Source organism: Dipodomys ordii, unplaced genomic scaffold, assembly GCF_000151885.1.
Source record: "Dipodomys ordii isolate 6190 unplaced genomic scaffold, Dord_2.0 Scaffold36, whole genome shotgun sequence".
In the NCBI taxonomy this organism is placed as follows: Eukaryota; Metazoa; Chordata; class Mammalia; order Rodentia; family Heteromyidae; genus Dipodomys; species Dipodomys ordii.
This window is the reverse complement of record NW_012267252.1, coordinates 2,116,977-2,136,009: the sequence shown is the minus strand read 5'-3', so window position 1 is coordinate 2,136,009 and position 19,033 is coordinate 2,116,977. Positions and strand designations below refer to the sequence as shown.

Sequence of the window (19,033 nt, the reverse complement as noted above, 5' to 3'; positions counted from 1 at the left end):
CTGCTCCAGAGAGCCTTTCCCCACCTGCCCTTCCCACCCACCTCGAAGGCTAATCTCTCCCTCCTATGGGCTAATCTTCCCTCCTATGGGCTACATCCAGGATTTCTACCTGTGGCTGCTCCGAACCTAGCCTGCTGTATGCACTATGAGGAATGTCAGCTCCCTGAGATCAAGGGCTAACCTGTCCTGTAGGCATCTTCTACTTGCATGAAGAATGAGTGTGTGTAGCAGCAAAGTGTATTGAGGGAGGGCTACTGCATTTGGAAAGCAGTGTTTAAGGAGTCAGCTCCACTGGGGACCCAAGCAAGATACATTAGTAACAGAAGCAAGCCTATTCCTCTGTCTTACAGCCCAGAACAGTTGACAGCTACTCCTGGCTCCACCTCCTGAGTTGTATTCATGCATTCATTCAGACAATAAACATCCATTACTAGTAGTAACGGTGTGATTCTTATTACCACTTCCTGCTGTACCCTGGTGTTCTCTGTACAGTGAGTTCTCTCTGCCAGGGGCTAAGCTCAGAAGTCAGCCCAGGTTAATCTCAATTTGTTCTCACAGCAGCCCAGCCAGCCCTGCTTCCCATTTGACAGAACAGGAAAGCTGAGAGCTGAGAATGCTTAAGGTCTTACGATGCCCTGTGCATGTGACTGAGAAGGGCCATGCCTATTAATCCTAGCTACTCAGGAGGCTTGAGACCTGAAGGATCATGGTTCAAATCCAGCCTGGGCAGAAAAATTAATGAGAGTCTGTCTCCAATTAGCTAGCAAAAACCTGGGCTGAGGCATAGTTCAAGTGGTAGAGCACCAGTCACAAGTAAGCAAGTTCAGCAAGAGCACAAGGCCCTAGTACTGGCAAAAAGAAAAAGAAAAAGGACACCAATTCATTAGCCCTGTGTTTTTGCTTTCTTTCTTTTCTGGGCTTCCTTCTTTTTCTTCTTCGGATAAAGCCCAAGTCTCCATTTCTGTGCAGCTTCAGGCACATCTCCAGGTGAAGGAAGCCACAGATTTCATATTTCCTTGGTATTGAGGAAGATGGAAAATGTGTAGGGATGGGGTGGGGTGGGGTACAGAGATGTAGAGTTCTTCCAGGCTGGCAGTGTGGAGGATCTGGTGGAGAAAGAATTGGGACCTTGGGATGCGTGTTCCATAGGGCAAGGCTTTTTCTTATTCTCAGTGTTTCTCTAGTACCTAGCACAGTCCTAGCTCTGTATACTGTATACCTAGTGCTCTGACATGGAGCAGGTACACAAGCAATCCTAACGACTGAGTGAATAGCAGCTTCAGGCTTTTCTCTCACTGGGGTCACAATATTCACCTCCCCAACTGTCCAAATGTCCTTTCTGCTTCCAGCCCAGACCTCTCATGCGCTCCCATATACCTCCTGCACCCTGTGTATGACTACTGCATTCTCCACCCCCACCCCCACCCCCTTGGTGGTACTGGAGTTTAAACTCAGAATCTCATGTTTCCTGGGCCTGTAGTTCTACAGTAGTCATGGCTGTAGCCCTGTTGTTCAGTGGTTATTTTTGAGATAAGTGTCCTGCTTCTGGTCCTGGCATGTGCCTAAGCTGTGATCCACTTCCTTTCCGTTTCCTGTCATTGCTGGGATCACAGGCATGCACTACCATGTCCAGCTTCCCACTGGTAAGATGGAAGTCTTAGCCAGGTACTGGCGGCTCACATCTGTAATCCTAGCTATCAGGAGACTGAGATCTGAGGATTGCAGTTCAAACCCAGCCTGGGCAGGAAAGTCCATTAGTCTTATCTCCAGTTAACCACCAGAAAACCAGAAGTGGCACTGTGGTTCAAGTGGTTGGTAGAGTGCTTACCTTGAGCTGAAGAGCTCAGGGACAGTGCCCACAGCCAGAGTTCAAGCCCCTTGACTGACCAAAACATAAAAATAAAAAGATGGAAGTCTTGTGGACTCTTTTTTTCCAAGGCTGGCCTGGAATCATGGTTCTCTTAATCACAGCCTCCCATGGGGAGGAACAGGTGCATGCCACAGTGCCTAGTTGTGGGTTAAGGAGTGAAAAAAAAATTACTTGTCCTGGCTGGTCTTGAACTGCAATCTTCCCAATCTCAGCTTCCCAAATAGCTAGAATTATAGGCATGAACCACCAGCTCCTACCTTTATTCTTCCTTTCTTTTTGTCTCCTTCCTTCCTGCCTGCCTGCTTGCCTGCCTACCTTCCTTCTTTCCTTCCTCTCTCTTCAGTGCCAGGGATTGAACTTGGGGCATTAGGCATGTTAGGCAAGTACACTATCACAGCTAACCTTACCATATTCTTTTTACCACACCATGAATCTTTGGTTCATGTCCCTCAGGAGGCCTCCATTCTCTCCCAGCCTGCTGGGCTGCATCTTTCCCCCATTATTTGGCCTTTCCATCATGCATATGCTGTCTCCTCATCCCAGAGCACAGTCTCCATTTGCCCCTCGGATCAGTTCACTACTGCCTCTGTTCTGGGCCTTCCCCAGCTTCCCCAGGCTACAGTGTTCCATCTCGGCATAAGACAAGTTTTGTGTAATAAGAGAAATTAGTATAGTGTCTAAGAACATACATTCTGTAGCTCATTTGCTTAAACAGAAATCCCAAGTCCTAGCTATGTAATCTTGGGTAAGTTACTTAGCCTCTTTGTGCCTTCACTTCCTTATCTTTAAAATGAGGACAGTGGTAGTAGCTATGCCACGGTGTTCCTGTCAGGATTAAATGAGTCATGCACATGAAGGCTGAGAGTAGTGCTGGCCACAGGCAGGCAGGTGGGTGGTGTTACTCGTGTTACTCTCTGTTTTTACTGCATGAGTGGATTTGGCTATGAACTTGACTGAAGAACCACATGGTCAGTTCTGAGGCCTGGAAAGGGAGCTCTGACAGCCACGTGGAAGCAGGCGAGATGAGAAGAGAGGGGAGGAGTTAGCAAGCTCAGGTGTGCAGATCCCCAGCCACCGGGATGGGGAACCATTCCACTCTCCCTCTCCCAGTGGTTTTAAAGAATGCAGAAGCATGACACCAGGTTTCCAGCCAGTGGGGCCATGTGGAGTTTGAATGCCAGTGATACTGGCATTCACTTTCCTACCTTGATTTGGCAGGTGGTAGACAGGGCTCAATCAGCTGGAGATGAAATGTACCTAGGACACTGATGCGAATGTTTGGCAGGCGTGGGCATGGGGTACATCAGGCTTGCTGAGTGTACTCCTCCCTGTGGTTGGGATGCAGGCCAGGGTGAGTGACCTCTGCAGGGATCAGGTACAGAGAGGGTGCACCGAGCCCAGCTCTTTCAAAATGGTCAGCAGGTTGCGCTGGGCCATGAGTTCTCAGAAGCATAGCTCACTGATTCACAGTGGGATCATTCTTTGTTCTGGGGTCTGTCTTGGGGCATTGTAGGGCATTCAACAGCATCGCTAATTTCTATGCACTGAGTGCCAGGAGCACCATCTTCCCTAGTTTGACTATCAAAACGTTGACAGATGTCTCCTAGAGGGTCTGGTAGAGAACCACAGTATGGCTGCTCCTTCCTAACTTGGGACCCAGGCAGTAGGCCTGGAGATGGGCAGTCCTTGAGGGCAGGTAAGAATAACAGATGGATTCCTATATCTTTCAAGTGTCCACTCTGCGTTGCTTTTCCTTCCTCCTCCTCCTCTCCTTGTCCAGCCAACTTCTTAGCATTCTTCAAAGCCTAGCCACAGAACATTCCCTCTGGAAAGTCCTTCTAGTTTCCCCACGATATCACTTAGATCTCTCTGTGACTCCTCCTCCACAGAAGCTCTTACTCTGTCCTGCAAAGGCTGAATAACTTTCTCCCCATGACCTCAGCACCTAAGACAAGGACAGGTTTGTGTCTGGTCAGCAGGAAGTGTGGCAGAGGGTGACTGAGCTGGGACAGCTTCGGTCAGCTTTTCTCCAGTGTTACTGGCCTTCCAGGAGCTCTTTGGTGGATCTGGTGGTCCAGCCTACACGGGGTACAGTGTTCCTGCCACTGCTAATCTCCCTTGTGTCTCCGCTCTCTGACACATGTCTGAAAGGGTCTGCGTTCTTTTGCTTGTTCCCAACATTTGGCCTCTCGCTTTCGCCAGAGTGTAGGGTATGTCCTTGCTCTTTTGGTAATTGCAGAAGAACTGCTTGCCCTGGAAATTGTCCTGGAAGCCTCTTCTGCAGCTGCCTGACCCCATGGCAGAGAAACCAGGTTGCTTGGTTACCAGTTTTCAGACCCAATTTCAGGAAAGTCCCGAGGACATAGAAAACTGAGTTTGGTTGCACATGACCAAGAGCCAATGCTAGAAGGAAGAATTTCTGTTCCCTCCCAATAGGGGAGGGCAGGGGCACCCAGGCTGCCTCTCTGGACCCCTGGCAGGCCTTCCTTGGGGCTCGCTTGACCCTTGATCACCTGGGGCCAAATGATAAGACCTGTTACAGATGGGGACATCCAAGATCAGGAAGGTGGGAAGACATACCTAAGGTCACACTAGCATCTTTGCAGTGGACTTCAGATCCACATCCAGGGCGCTGACTCCAAGCTTTGGGCTCCTTCTCTTTTACACATCTTGCTGAGGATTGTTCAAAAAGTTCGCTTATGGAGCATTTTAAAGCAATTATTATTGCGAAGCAATTCTCACAACCTGCAACACAAGGCCCATGTCTCTGGCTCTTAGGAGGACCCTTCTTCTTTCCCCACAGCTGCCTTGCAGATCCCTTGGTGAGCCAGCTTTAATTCTGACCCCACACCCCTCGGCCCAAAAACCTCTTCTGGGCTGCTCAGAGCTGGAGGCCCTGCCATGCCTGCTCTGCTGCCTGTGGGGAAGGTTCCTTTGTGAGGCAAGGACCAGGTTTTGTTCATCTTTGAGTTTCTGGAACTCACTGCATCTCTAGCAAACAGTACACGGACTACTTCCTGCTGTGTATTACAATACTAGTAGTATTCGTACCCGTATAGGCTATGTATTCTGTGCACTACTCCAGAGCTACTCTGTCCATGAGTACCACCACTCTGTATTCCATTTTTTCCTCCCAGTACTGGGACTTGAATTCAGGGCTCGCTCACAGCTGATGCTCTACCACTTGAGCCTCACCTCTTACTTCCAGCTTCTTGCTAGTTAATTGGAGAGAAGAGCCTCTCAGACTTGTCTGCCTGGGCTGGCTTTGAATTGTAATACTCAGCTCTCAGCCTCCTGAGTAGCTAGGATTATAGATGTAAGACACTGGCTCCTGATGCCACTCAGTCTTCTAATACATAGTAGGTGGTTGATACGCAAACATTCAAGAAAACAAAAATAGTCCCTTTAACCCACTTTTCTATTCTATTTTTAACTTTTCTACCTGTTTTCCTGAAGGATTCGTATGTTCACAGTTGTGTGACAGGAGACGCCCCAAGCGAGCCATATCAAACGCAAGGTCCGCGAGGTCACTGTGGGCTCCTGCTGTCTTCTGCTCCCGGCAGTATCCACCTGCTCTGCTCACATCCTTAAACCTCATATCCCCTGCCTCTCTTGACACTCTCTAGCTAAATAGATTTTCTTCATAGACTTCAACAAGCCCATGATGAATTTCGTTAGCAGAAACATCTTTCACATCAAATCAGATTGCAGTATGTACTCCCACTGGGGGACCACAAGTCTGGGGCAGTGGTTTTCATCCTAGACTGTCCATTGGCATCATACAGCCACTTTCTAAAAAGATACAGCATCCAGAGCTGGGTGCCAGGGGCTCATGTCTGTGGTGCTATCTGCTCAGGATGCTGAGATCTGAGGATTAAAGCCATCCCAAGCAGAAAAGTCTATGAGACTCTTATCTCCAATAAAGTAACAAAAAGCCTGAAGTGGAGGTATGGCTCAAGTGGTAGAGCACCAGCTTTGCGTGAAACAGCTAAGGGATAATGTCCAGGCCCTGAGTTCAAGGCCCCAGTACACTAATATACACATATACACATGCACACACACACACACACACACACACACACACACACACACACACACACACACACAAATACAGCATCCAGACACCATCCTAGACCAATGGAATCACATATCTACCCAAGAATCCAGCAGCAGCAAATGCCCCAGGGCTCCCAGGTGAGTCTTATGGTCAGTGGGAGGCAGGAGCCATTGGTCTGAAAGTTAGAAGTATGGTCTATAGCTTAGCAGACTGGGCATCACTTGACAGTGTGTTAGCTGTACAAACCACCTAAATCCAAATCTGCATCTGAACGAGATCCTCAAGTGATTGTCAAGCAAGCATTGTTTTAGAAAAGAACAGTCCTTAGACACCTATGACAAGTTGCAAGCCGTTTCTGCTGATTCATATAATCATTTGAATACCTTTTTTCCTTCCTTCCTTTAACAAATATTAATAGAGCACCTCCTACAATGGTCCCTGGGAAAGCAATGGCATGCATCTCTCTCTTGGTCTGCAAATGACTGTCCATGACCCATTTTTTCTGGGCTCTGCTCTTTGATGGTCTCTCCTCTTGTCTCTTTGACCTGACCTCTCTAGCTCCAACCCTCGCCCTCTTTCTCCTCTTTGTAAAAAATTAGAGTCATTCCCTAGCACTTGAGCAGAACATAACATGGAGTGTATACTTGGAGAATATAAAGATGAATGGAGCCTGGGCAGCCCTGCAGATCATACGGTCCTGTGTTTGATTTAAAAACTCCCTAGATCTTTAGGCAAAGAAGATTCTTGAACCAATCTTGTACTTTCACTGTAGTATACAGCCCGGTTTCCGGGCTTAGGGAGCTGTGGTATAGAACCTTGCTATTCAGTGTGTGGTTTATGGAGCTGGTTATAAATATAGAAAGTTGGGCCTGTATGGCAAAGTTACTGAATCAGAATCTGCATTTTAACAAGACCACCAGGTGATTCATGGGCACATTAATGTTTGAGACGCATGAAGCGCTCGTATAGAACAGCATTTCTCAAATTTTGCAACTAATTAGAATCATGTGGGAACTTTAAAAAATATAATGCCTAAGACTGTATCCTAGGCCAATTAAGTCAGAATATTTAATGAGATAGACCTAGGCACTAATTCTTCTTTAAGGGTACAACTCAGTGATGTGAAGTACCCTCACATGACTACAGCCATCACCACCAGACATCTCCAGAACTTCTTCATCTCCCCATTCCTCCTTTCCCCACCACCAAGAAACCATATTCTTTACTTTGACCCATGACTCCTCCATGTATCTCATCTAAGCGAAATCAAACAATGTCTGTCCCATGTTTACTTACTTCACCTAGCAAAATGGCTTTGAGATTCGTCCACATAATAGCCTGTGTCAGAGTTTTCTTCCTTTTTGAGGATGAATAATATTCCATTGTATTTGTGTACTACATTTTGTTTATCCATTCATCCATTTATTGACTCACATTGTTTCCACCTTTTAACATCATGAATAATGTTGATATAAACACTGGTTTGCAAATGCAGACCATTTTTTGGAGGAGAGTACAGAAGTGGAATTGATAGATGATACAATAATCCTATTTTTTCTTTCTTCCTTTTTTTTTTGTTTTAGTGACACTGGCAACTGAACTTAGGGCCTTAAGCTTAGGCAGGTGGTAGAGCGCTTGAGCCATACCTCCAGCTCCATTTTTTCAAACTTTTTTTGTCAGTTTGTGCGGCTTGAACTGGGTGCTGTCCTTCAGCTCTTCAGCTCAAGGCGAGCACTCTACCACTTGAACCACAGAGCCACTTCCGGTTTTCTGGTAGTTAATTGGAGGTAAGAATCTCACGGACCTTCTTGCCCGAGCTGGCTTTGAATCTTGATCCTCAGATCTTAGCTTCCTTAGTAACTAGGATTACAGATGTGAGCCACTGGCACCTGGTCATATTTTCAAACTTTTGAAGAACTGTGGCTGGACCACTTTACGTGCCTACCAGCAATGCACACAAATTCCAATATCTTCACATCTTCATCAATATTTTTATTTTCTTGGTAATTGTAACCATCTTCAAAGATGTGAAATGATAAATAAACATGGGTTATTTTAATTTATTACATAATTTCTGATGTTTTCTTTTCCTATTGGACATCATTGGAGAAATGTGTATTCAAGGCCTTACCCACATTTTGAGTCAGGTGGTTTCATTATTTTTGTTGTTTTGTTGTAGAAGTTTTTTACTGTTACAGTCTGGATATTAATACCTTATCAGATGTATGATTTGCAAATGTTTTTCTCCCTTTCTGTGGGTTACCTTTTCATTCCTTAGATAGTGTCCTTTGGTGCACAAAAGTCTTTAATTTTGGTATATGTAGCTCATTTCATCCAGTTTTTCTTTTGTTGCTTGTGCTTTTGATGTCTTATCCAAGAGATCATTGTCAGGCATGAGAATTTTTTATAGCTCCCCAAATGATTTCAATGTGCAGTTGAGACTGAGCAATGTTTCTCCAATTTTAATGTACATTCAGATCACCTGACATCATGTCAAAAATGCATATTCTTACTTATGAGGCCTCAGGTGGAGCCTAGGTTCTGCATTTCTAACAGATTCCCAAATGGCATGGATGCTTTTGGTTCTGTGGTCCACTGCCGAGTAGCCAACAATGTCCTCCTTCTGAGCTCTGAGAGGAGTTGGTAGAGATTTATAAGGTACACTTTCTCACCATCATAGTTCCTGATCCACCATCAAGCCAAACTACTGCTTACAAGCTAACTTTTACCTGATCCTGAGCAGCCCCAGTGGTGAGTGCATGGAGTATCTTTGGCCTGGTGGAAGAATGAGGAATGCATTTTTCCTGCCCCATCCCCCAGCCTCCTGGGAGATCCATCCACTAGTTTACCCACACTAATAATGACTTGTTTCTTTCCAACCCTGGCCCTTTTGAAGACCTCACTAGAAAACTATTTTGCTCAAAATATGTTAAAATACACTCAGCAGAAATCTATGCGGGGTGAAGTTTGTAGAAGAAGTTGGTAGGGTCAGAAGAGAGACTGCTGGAAGTCTTCTCAACAAATGCTTTCATCCATCATAGCATTTTAGAGCCTGAAATTCAAGAGCCTTACTGATCTCCTCACAAACTTTTTTTTGGAGTAGAGAGCTGGGACCCAATGAGATAGTAACTTGTCAAGATCACTAAGTAAATTAGAAGTACACAATTTCCTTTTCATCTTGCTCTAAGTTATTTATCTGGAAATGGATCGCCTACAATGTCTCTTCACATAGCTCCTTTAATTCCAAGTTCTGCTTTTCAGAGAAAAGACAAACATCAAGAGGGTAGATCATAGTTCTTGCCTCTCATGGTGTTAGAAAAATTTTTTCTACCAGTTAGTCTCCAATTTCCCTAATAGGACCTGGTCCCTGGTAGAAAGAGATCCAAATTGCAGGTATGAGTTCTAAAAGGAAATAACTAGCTTCTAGAAGGCATACACAAGCCCTTTTTCTCTTTCAGGACCCTGGCAGGTGTTATAAGCCAATTGCTCTTTTTAGCCACTACTAATCAATAGGATTTGGCGCTCAAGTTGGAGTTCATTGTTGTCCTTTCAATAGGGGGTCACATCTTAAAAAGAGTCTAGTGACCTTCGAATCCATGCTACATTTCAGCATGTCTACACTGGCTATTAAATCTTCTTTCTCTTCCCCCATGCCCCTAGCTGTTCATTAAACCAATTATGAGTTTCTTTTATCCAATCAAACTTCCTGCCAAGTCAGAACTCTGGTAGGGATGCATTTGGCTTTAGTGATTAGACAGCCTGGTAGAGAAGGATGTCTCATTCAGATGTAGGTAGGTGTAATTTGGGATGACCTCACTCTGCCAGCATGCATCCTCTGATCATGCTACAAGAACCTCCTTCCAGGGAAGACGCCCCTAGGTTTCTGCCTGACCATTGGAGCCCTGCCCCTAAGTCTTTCCAGCATTTCCAGCAAGGCCATCAGAGAGTCTTCTGATCTTCTTTAGCACTGAAGGCAGTGCCTGAGCCCCTCATTTTGGTCTCCGGGTCCTTGACCTGGAGCAAGCTCATTTGTTGGCAGAAGCATCTGTCTCCATATGGGGAGACAGTCTTCAGATCTTTCTTGTTCTTCCCTCATTAAGACGTCAGCTTCACTCAGCCTTGCTCTCAGCTGCCAGATGCATTGACAAGCCAGCAGTAGAAGTCCCATCAGAAAGAAGTTTGCTGTTTTCTGAAGGCAGGTGGTGCTTAGCCTGCCAGCAACGGACCTGCACAGGCTCCATAGGCCTCATCCCAGTGAGCCTTTGGAACCACTGTGAGGTCCAATTCTGCACCTGCAGGCAGTCTCTGGGTGGCTCCATCTGCGTAGTTCTGTGTCTTCCTTGCTATACTCAGAAGGGGTGGAATCCTGCCACCTTCCTGGCCATTCTCTTCTGTCTCCTGGGTAAGTGCCACTGGCTCCCATGGCCCCAGGCTGCTTGGCAACACCCTGAGTTATGTTAGAGATATAATAATGAATTATACAATGCATTATACATAATTAATTTATAATAAAACACGCATGCAATGGTTTAATTTCTCCAAGTGAATGATGTGCTACTCTCCAGACCTTGCTGGAATGCATCCCCTGACTGACTGCTTCTTGGTCTGAAGGCAATGGCTGCCAGCTGCCCTAGAGAGGGATTTGGCTTGTAGACTCTGCCAGGATACCTCTAGGATATCAGAAAGTAATAGATCTGGAACAGTGCTGAGATAACACCTTTGTTGTCCTAGACCTAGATAGCATGGGGGTCTGCCTCCACTTCTGTACTGCTTCCAATCTACATTCTCATAGTATTTCCCCAAGAATATGGAAGATGTATATACTTATACATATGTCTCCTTCCTTCCTTTTCTCCTTCTTTCCTTTCCTTCCTTCTTTCCTTTCCTTCCTTCTTTTCTTCCTTCCTTCCTTTCTTCTTTCCTTCCTTCCTCTCTTTCACAAATATGTAGTGAGTGCCTCTTACATGCCTGGTCTTTGGCTTTGTGTATATCAGTGAATAAATAAAGATCTTTGCCCAGGTGGAGTTTATATTCTGGCAGAGGAAGACAGGCAGTAAGTGTAATGACTAAGTAAATGATAATGCATGTCATTCAGTGATGGGTGCTGCACTAAAGAAGAAAGCAGAGTGGTATAAGGGTAGCTGGAGGCAGGTTTTAGCTTATAGGAAGGGGTCCATGGGCAGGGCTTGTGAAAACACAGCAGCCCAAGAATTACTAACCCTCCTCCCCACATCCCTACCTACCCATCCCAGGAACAAAGGCAATACTGAGACTAGATTCTCCCAGTTGCTAGCCTCCAAGATCTTTCAGTAAGTGTTGTAACTTTGCATTTCAGGTATTCAGGATGTTCCTGCTACTGTGGTTTCTGCCCCCCACTGAGGGGTCCCAGCGGACTGAACCCATGTTCACTGCAATCACCAACTCTGTTCTACCCCCTGACTATGACAGCAACCCCACCCAGCTTAACTACGGTGTGGCAGTGACTGATGTGGACCACGATGGGGACTTTGAGATCGTGGTGGCGGGGTAAGTGCCTCTTACCCTGAGTTTGACAGATATATTAATCAGCTTTTGCTATGCTATGGTTGTATAACAAGCAACTCCAAAAGCCAGAGACTTGGGGCAATGCACATTCTTACTCACAGGGCTGATCCTCAGTAGCTTAGCTACAGCCTGGCTGGCTTGTCTAGGGGTTCTGGGATGCTATGCATTTGACCTTTACCCTAGCAAGAAGTTGGGATGGAGGATAGCTTGAAAAAAGGCTGTTTATTCTACAGGTCTCCCTAGGACAATCCCTAGGGATTGTCCCTTTGTCACATTTAAGCCTCCTTGGTCATGAAGGTAATTCATTCCTTCCCTGGGGGGGACAGGGGGTAAGACCTTTACAGAGGTAGTTGAAGGGCACCAGTCATGGCAGAAGACAATGCTAACTGCTGGCTTGTGGAGCACTTGACAGGAGACCAAGCAAAATTAATTGTCCAAAGAAGAAGAGAAGATGGAAATCAAGAGGGATTACTAAGCTTCCTCTGGCCATGTCTTAGTACCCACTACTCCCTTCTCCCCTAAAAAAAAATCATTGTCTTGCAAGGAAAGCAGAGACTAGAAGTTCAAACATGAGGTCATGCTCTAGGTGCATAGCTTTCTAGTTGTATAACCTTAAGTCAGTCTCTTACTGAAAGATCATCTATAAAGGGGGTCCTGAAGCTTAATAAGCTTGTACACATTACAATACATTGTAAATTTAGCCAGTTACCATTGATTATTATCATTTATTGAACACTAACATGTGTCAGACACCATATATCATCTTATTTCATCCTCCTGATTACACCATAATCCCCATTTAGAGAAAAGGAAATTGAGGTTTAGAGACAGTAAGCAGCTGGCTCTCTGTCAACTCAATAAATAGTAAGTGGATGAGTCAGGACTTGAACCTCCTGGCTTCCTAACTTGAGCTGCCAAAGTACACTGTACAAAGTTTAGTTATCACTTCAAAAAATCAGCCAATCAATAAAAACACTACAGGGGCCTGTCGACCTCATTCTGGAGGCCTGAGCTTTTGTGGTAGCTCAGAAAAAAAAGTACCTGGCAGGTAACATTATTTCTAACATCTGCATGAAACAGTGAAAAAGCATTGACCTTGGTATTGGAAGAACTGGTTAAAATTTTACCCATACCTAACCCAGAAGTCGCAAACTTTGTGCATTCATTTAGCTTCTACAGATCCACTTTCTTCCTCTATAAAATGGACACATCCGAATTTTCCCTGTCTGCTTCATAAGACAGTCCTGAGGGTCGGTGGTAACCATGGATAGCAAAGATACTTTGCAATGGGCGTTATTTCTCTCATTGTTGTTCCTAGTATTTTTGATACTGGGCTTGAACTTTGGACCTGGGTGCTGTCTCTTAGCTTTTTAGCTCAAGGCTGGTGCTCTACCACTCAAGCCACAGTTCTACCTCCAGCTTTATCTCTCATTATTCATTTCTTCTACTGTGTAAAGAGGAGAGGGATTAGATTTTAGATCTTCAAAAAGGGAGACCTACATACCTGTGCCACCCAATAGAACTTGCTGTGATGACATCAGTGTTGTATGTTGGTGTTGTCCATGTGTGGCTGTTATGCACATAAAGCACATGTTAAACTGAATTCCTAGTTTGTTTTAATTTTAATAAAAGAGCCACATGTAGATTGGATAGTTCTGTTCTGTGCCTTCAGAAGGAAAAACTAGAGAGCAGAATATGACAGCGAAAAAAGGAAGTAGGAATCGTGGTGGCTGCCCATTTCATTGGAGGGGAGTTGACTAGCATTACAGGCCTGGGTTAAACCCTGTCACTGCCCAGGCAGAATCTGAATCAGGGAGAAATCCTCCTGGCAAAGCCTTTGTTCAACCTGATTCCCAGAGCCAAGGACTTTGATTCATTTCTGAGATGCTCTGATTGGCCCTGACTACTCCTTAGTGACTCCAGCCTTGTCCTGGTAGGCTTTAGACAGAGAGCCTCAGGTGATTTCCTTCCCTCCTCCCACCTCTCCCCTGAATTACTATGAGGAATGTGCTCTCCTGTCATCTCAACAATGGTACAATCTTATTTCTTCACAAATTAATATGAACAAAATAAGGCCTAAGATATGAAAAGGAAATCCCTTCACCCTCTTTTCCTCGCTTTCTGGGACCAGGACACCTGATAGAAGCTACCAGACCAAGCCTATGGAAAGTCTCCGTCTCCACAGGAAAGGCAACTCAGATTTCAGTAGCTTGAGTTGCCTAGCATACATGGAAAGGCTCACTCTGTTCCCATGATTTGCCCCAGTGTACCTTCTGGTTCCCTTGGCCTGCCTGCTGTTGCTTACTCTTCAAAGACACAAGATCCCTCACAGTTCTCTTTTATTATTGTTGTCCCCCTCTCCTTTCTTGGCACCTGTCTCCAAGGGAGGCTGATGCCATAGTCACAGGCTGTACCACCCTCTCTGTAGTTCACTTTCAGCTGCAAAGAATAGAATAGAGAAGGTCTCTTCCCCTCCCCCCCCACCCCTAAGCTGGTCCTGACCCCGTCTGTTTTGGAAGAAATGTTTGATGGCAGAATTTTCAGTGTCTGCTTGTCATTTCTAGGTCAAAGGCAGTGCTTATGCTTCCCAAAAACCTATTACTGAGGTCAGTTCCTAGGAGAGCGTTAGCTTCAAGCACAGGTCTCCACCGTTCCATGTGCAGGAGATGACACCTGCATTTCCTGATCATGCAGCTTCCTTTCTGATCCTGGGCCTGTATTTCATCTTCCTCTTCTGTGAAGGCTTCTTTCCCTTCAAGGAATTCATCAACTTTGCTTTTATGTCCTTTGTGAACAGATTGTTTTTTTTGTAGTCAGCTTAGAATAGACTTTGTCTAGCTTGCTGCTTACTGTGGAGCTTGTAAGACTCTGGTAATCATCCCCCTGGAAACAGGAACCAGACCATACAGGGTTTTGAACCTGGGTCTGCCATTCAGAAAGACCCTGGTCTTTTGTCCCAAGGAAAGATTATATCAAGCAGCCTCTGTCTGAGAAAGCTTGAGCTACTGCATCTCTGAAGGATGTATTTGCTACTCACTTGCAGAAAAGGCTAATGAGATTTACATGGAGGACAGGATGGCGAAATTGGGCAGCCTCCCAGCTCCAGGTCAGGGTTTCTTTGTGGCTGTTGTGGAATCATTGTGAATTCTCAAAGCATCAGGAAGACGTGTTCTAATTTAAGTACCAAACTACATTCCAAAGGCAAATATAACTTTTTATTATCTCCAGCTTAGGATGATTTGTCACTGTCTTCCCCTTTGGGAATAGGATCACCAAGAGTTGACTCTACAGACATATTTAAATCAGGACCTTGGGAAGGAGGACATTTGGTCCATCCTTTGCCTTCCAATAACGCCACACACACCAGTCATCTGGAAGCTCGTATTTGAACCCAATGAGTCATTTCCTTTTAGCTTTTGTTTGGCTCCTGCCTTTCAAACTATAGACCAAGTGGTCACCATCCTGCCTTTCATCCCACATGGACCCCCTTGAAAACATTTCTGATTTTTGACTCTGTTATATCTCCCCCGCGCCCATATTTAATTCGGTTTCCGGATGGTACACTCTGCGTAAGAATCACGTAGCAGGAGTTGAAATTTTTAAAAATTGAATTCGAATGGCTTTAGCTGGGGCACCTGCGTCCTGGTCCTGGCAAGTCCCCTTCTCTATTATCTTATAGATCTTTCCATTACCTGGCCCCTGAAGGCATTTTACTTTTGCAACCCCTGGGGGATCCTGGCCAGCTCTTCAGTTTATAAGGCTCTGGTACTTGAACTTGTCTTGGATTTGTTGACCTTGGCGTGTGCCCCGTTGCCTGGAGTATTTACTCTTGGAATCGGTGTGTTTTGTTTTGCTTTTACGGTATCCTCGTTCTGGGTATTGACGGCATTGATTTTGAGCGTGTTGCGGGTGTGTGTGTGTTGTGTTTCGGATTCAGGAGTTAATTGTGATGGAAGGCGTGTGCGTGCCTCCGACTCGGGGAGGAGCGGGGAAATGACCGCCCTTTGTTCTGCGGGGGATGGGGGCGGGAAGGGGCCGGCTCGGGCTCCTCAGCCACAGCTGGGCGAGTGTCTCCGCATGTGGAGGGCTGATCTGCGAACCGGCAGGTTGCGTGATTGCGGGTCTGCGCGCAGCCGCCTCCCTGCAGGGCCAAGGGGAGGATTTGATCACCCCCAGAGACAGCCACGCACGCACAGACCTTGGAGGGTCTTCAGGACGGTTCTCGGGGCAGATGGAAAGCTCCGTGTCTCTCCCCCTTTTCTGGGTGGAACTAAACACCCAATCTCCGGTCTCAGGCGTCGGTCTGGGCATCATGCTCTCAGGGCCGAGGCTTCCTTCCTCCCCTTCCCCGCCCCACGCAGCCCTCCCCAGGTCCGAGGTGATCTCCCACCCCACCCCTGCCTGGCCAGTCTCCAGCAGGAGTTTGCTCAAATAGGGGAGATTGTGGTGGTTGTAAAGTTTCAATCACGGTTGAGATCCGGTTTTTTTTCCCCCTACACAAAGAGCATTCATTTGGTAAAACCTTAACGCAGTCTTCACACTTGGGAGGGTTTCGTTTAAAGGGACGCCACATCTTGTAAAGCAGCGTTTTTATTTTCCTCTTAATTCCGCAACTACGTCAGGAAACTTTTTTAATTTACTCAAGTTAATTGAATTATGTAAAAGGCAAACTCTACTCAATTGCCAGATTAATCATGATTATCTAGGAGATTTTTTTTCCATTTAAAAATAATAACAATGAGAAAGAATAGGGTGTTTATGATTTTAACCCAAACAGCAGTTGATATATACCATTATAGTTTTAATAGATACACATACCTTAGAGATACATGTATGCAGGTGTAGATAGAGACAGGTATAGTCAATAGGTATACTATACATAGAAATATTATATATATCTTAAACATATGTGAATATATGCTTTTAGCAAAAGTGAGAGTAAACATTTTTAAACTTTCAATCCTTGTTTGTAAAATATAACATTGTAATGGATTTGATCACCATTTGTTCTGTTTGTTCTTTAACAACATATAGTTTACTTTTAACTACATTTAAACATGTTTAGCTGAAGAAAAAAACACACACACTAAAGATGAAGGTAAACACACACACACACACACACACACACACACACACCTACCTCTTTTCACTCTCTTTTTTTAATTTCTTGTCTGTCATGGAGGCTGGACTCTGGGCCTGGACACTTCTTCAGCTCAAGGCTAGCACCCTAGCTCTTGAACCACAGCACCACTTACAGCTTTTTTCTGCTTATGTGGTGCTGAGGAATCAAACCCAGGGCCTTATGCATGAGAGGCAAGCGCTCTACCACTGAGCCACCTTCCCAGCCACACATCCCCCTTTTCTACCCTATCCCTTCCTAACCCCATCCCTGCCTATCCCCATCTGATCATTTCAACTGCTTTCATTTTGGCATTTATGCGTCTAGAAATTCCCATGTTATATATAGAGAGAGATAAAGATAGTCTATGTTATATCGATTTTTCTGATATATGTATGTAATATATCTCATGAAGATACATGATGGGGGAGGGATCACACTGGTACATACTGTTCTGCTTGTTTCTCACTGTGTAAAGTAGTCAAATATATAAATGTACTGAAATGTTGATGTTTTTTCAAGTTTCCCAGTATGGATGTACCTCATGCATTTCACCAGTCCTCAAGTGACATTTTAGCTGTTTGAATCTGTACCATTGTGAACAAGACCATGCTGCGGGTACATTCTCACACACATATGTGAGTGTATCTCTAGGAAAAAGTGGAACATTTTTCCAGAAGCGAAAATGCTAGATTAAGGATAGGTATGATTTAAATTTTAATAGACATCACCAAATTGCTTCTGGGTTCAGTCTTTTTTCTATTTATTGATAGGCTAAAAAATAAACAAGATAAGCTTGGGTATTTATTCAGTCCAACAACTATTTTGAGCACTCATGATGGTTACAATCACATAGGTTCCATGGCCTGGACTGTATCAATTTAGAATTAATAGTTCCAAGAAGGGGAAAGGGACTATTCTCCATCAGCAAAAGAAGCTGCTGCTGTTGAAAACTTCAATACTTTCTAATTCAAACTGCAGGAAGGACTTCCTCTAAAGCTTCTTCTGCAAAAATATATTTCATAAATGGGTCACCCTTAACCCTGAGATTCATTGTTGTCGGCATCATAGAAGAAAGATCACGGGTACCAGTTCTTCTGCTGTGGTTCAGCATGGACTGTCCCTGATTCTGAATACTAACAAGATTCGTGTTGGAGAAGAAGCCAGGGCTTATTAACCCTTTCTTAAAAGGTCACTCCTAAAAATGTTACTCAGCAGTGCATGGCAGGCTTACCAGAGATGTCCTCTTGCTATATGTATACATCCTTCTCTCCAGCCCAGGGTAACGGTGTACAAGGGCACAGGTGCTGCCTCCACCTCCCCCCACCTAATTACAGACCCTCCTGGCCAGCTGAAAGGCCAGGACCTCTATGTCCTGGTTACCCCAGACACACATACAAAGAGAGTATCAGTAAGGATGGTGGCAAGAATAATGGCCAGCTAAAGACACTCACATTACAAATCCCAAGGATTCATGAATATGCTATTTTACACGGCAAAGGGGATTTTGTAGATGTGATCAAGTTAAGAACTTTGAGATGGGGAGATTATCCTGGATTATCCGAGGGGGCAGTTTCTTCAAAGTGGAAAAAGGGAGTCAGGAAGGACTGGTAGAGTACTTGCCTAACAATGTAAGGCACTGAGTTCAATCTCCAGTACTACCAAAAATACTGAATAATTATATTCTAGACACGGTGTTACATACCTATGTAAGAGGCAGAGACAGGCTTTTTGCTGAGGCAACATAACAAAATCCTATCTCAAAAATATAACCCTGAACTAGACACCAATGGCAAATACATGTAATCCTAGCTACTCAAAAGGTTGAGATCTGGAGAATCGTGGTCTGAAGCCAGCCAAGCCAGAAAGGTCCAAGAGACTATCCCTAATTAACTAGCAAAACGCTGGACTGGCAATGTGGCCCAAGTGGTAGAGTAACAGCTATGAGCAAAAAAAAAAAAAAAGAGAGAGTGAGAGCTCAAGGTCCTGAGTTCAAGCCTTGATGCTGAGGAACAGACTACTTACCCCAGAGCCTCTAGGAGAATAGAACCCTACCAATACCTTGATTTCAACCCAAGAGACGCACATTAGCCTTCACACACACACACACACACACACACATACACACACACACACGGAACTGTAAGATAATTTGTGTTGTTTTAAGCAATCAGGTATGTGGTGATTTGTCATAGCAGCCACAGGAATCAAATTCAATAGGTAAAAGATCAAGCCGGGTGCCAGTGGCTCATGCCTGTAATCCTAGCTACCCAGGAGGCTGAGATCTGAGGATCATGATTCAAAGCCAGCCCAGGCAGGAAAGTCTGTGAAACTCTTTTTTTTTTTAATTTAATTTAATTTTATTTGTGAACATACTGTACAGAGGGGTTACAATTGCATGGGCAGGATAATGCGTACATTTCTTACCAAGCATTGCAGCCTC

At 44.9% G+C, this 19,033-nt stretch overlaps 1 protein-coding gene across 2 annotated transcripts in view; it reads left to right on the top strand.

The window, feature by feature from the left end:
• Crtac1 (cartilage acidic protein 1) overlaps positions 1 to 19,033 on the top strand; it is a 141,754-nt gene that overhangs the window by 8,033 nt on the left and 114,688 nt on the right. Inside the window, exon 2 of one of the 2 annotated variants that reach the window (XM_013017672.1) lies at positions 11,263 to 11,453. In XM_013017672.1, coding sequence (XP_012873126.1) covers positions 11,263 to 11,453 — 191 coding nt within the window. Of the gene's footprint in view, positions 1 to 11,262; positions 11,454 to 19,033 lie in introns of those variants that run through there. The other variant, XM_013017673.1, reaches the window with a different exon arrangement.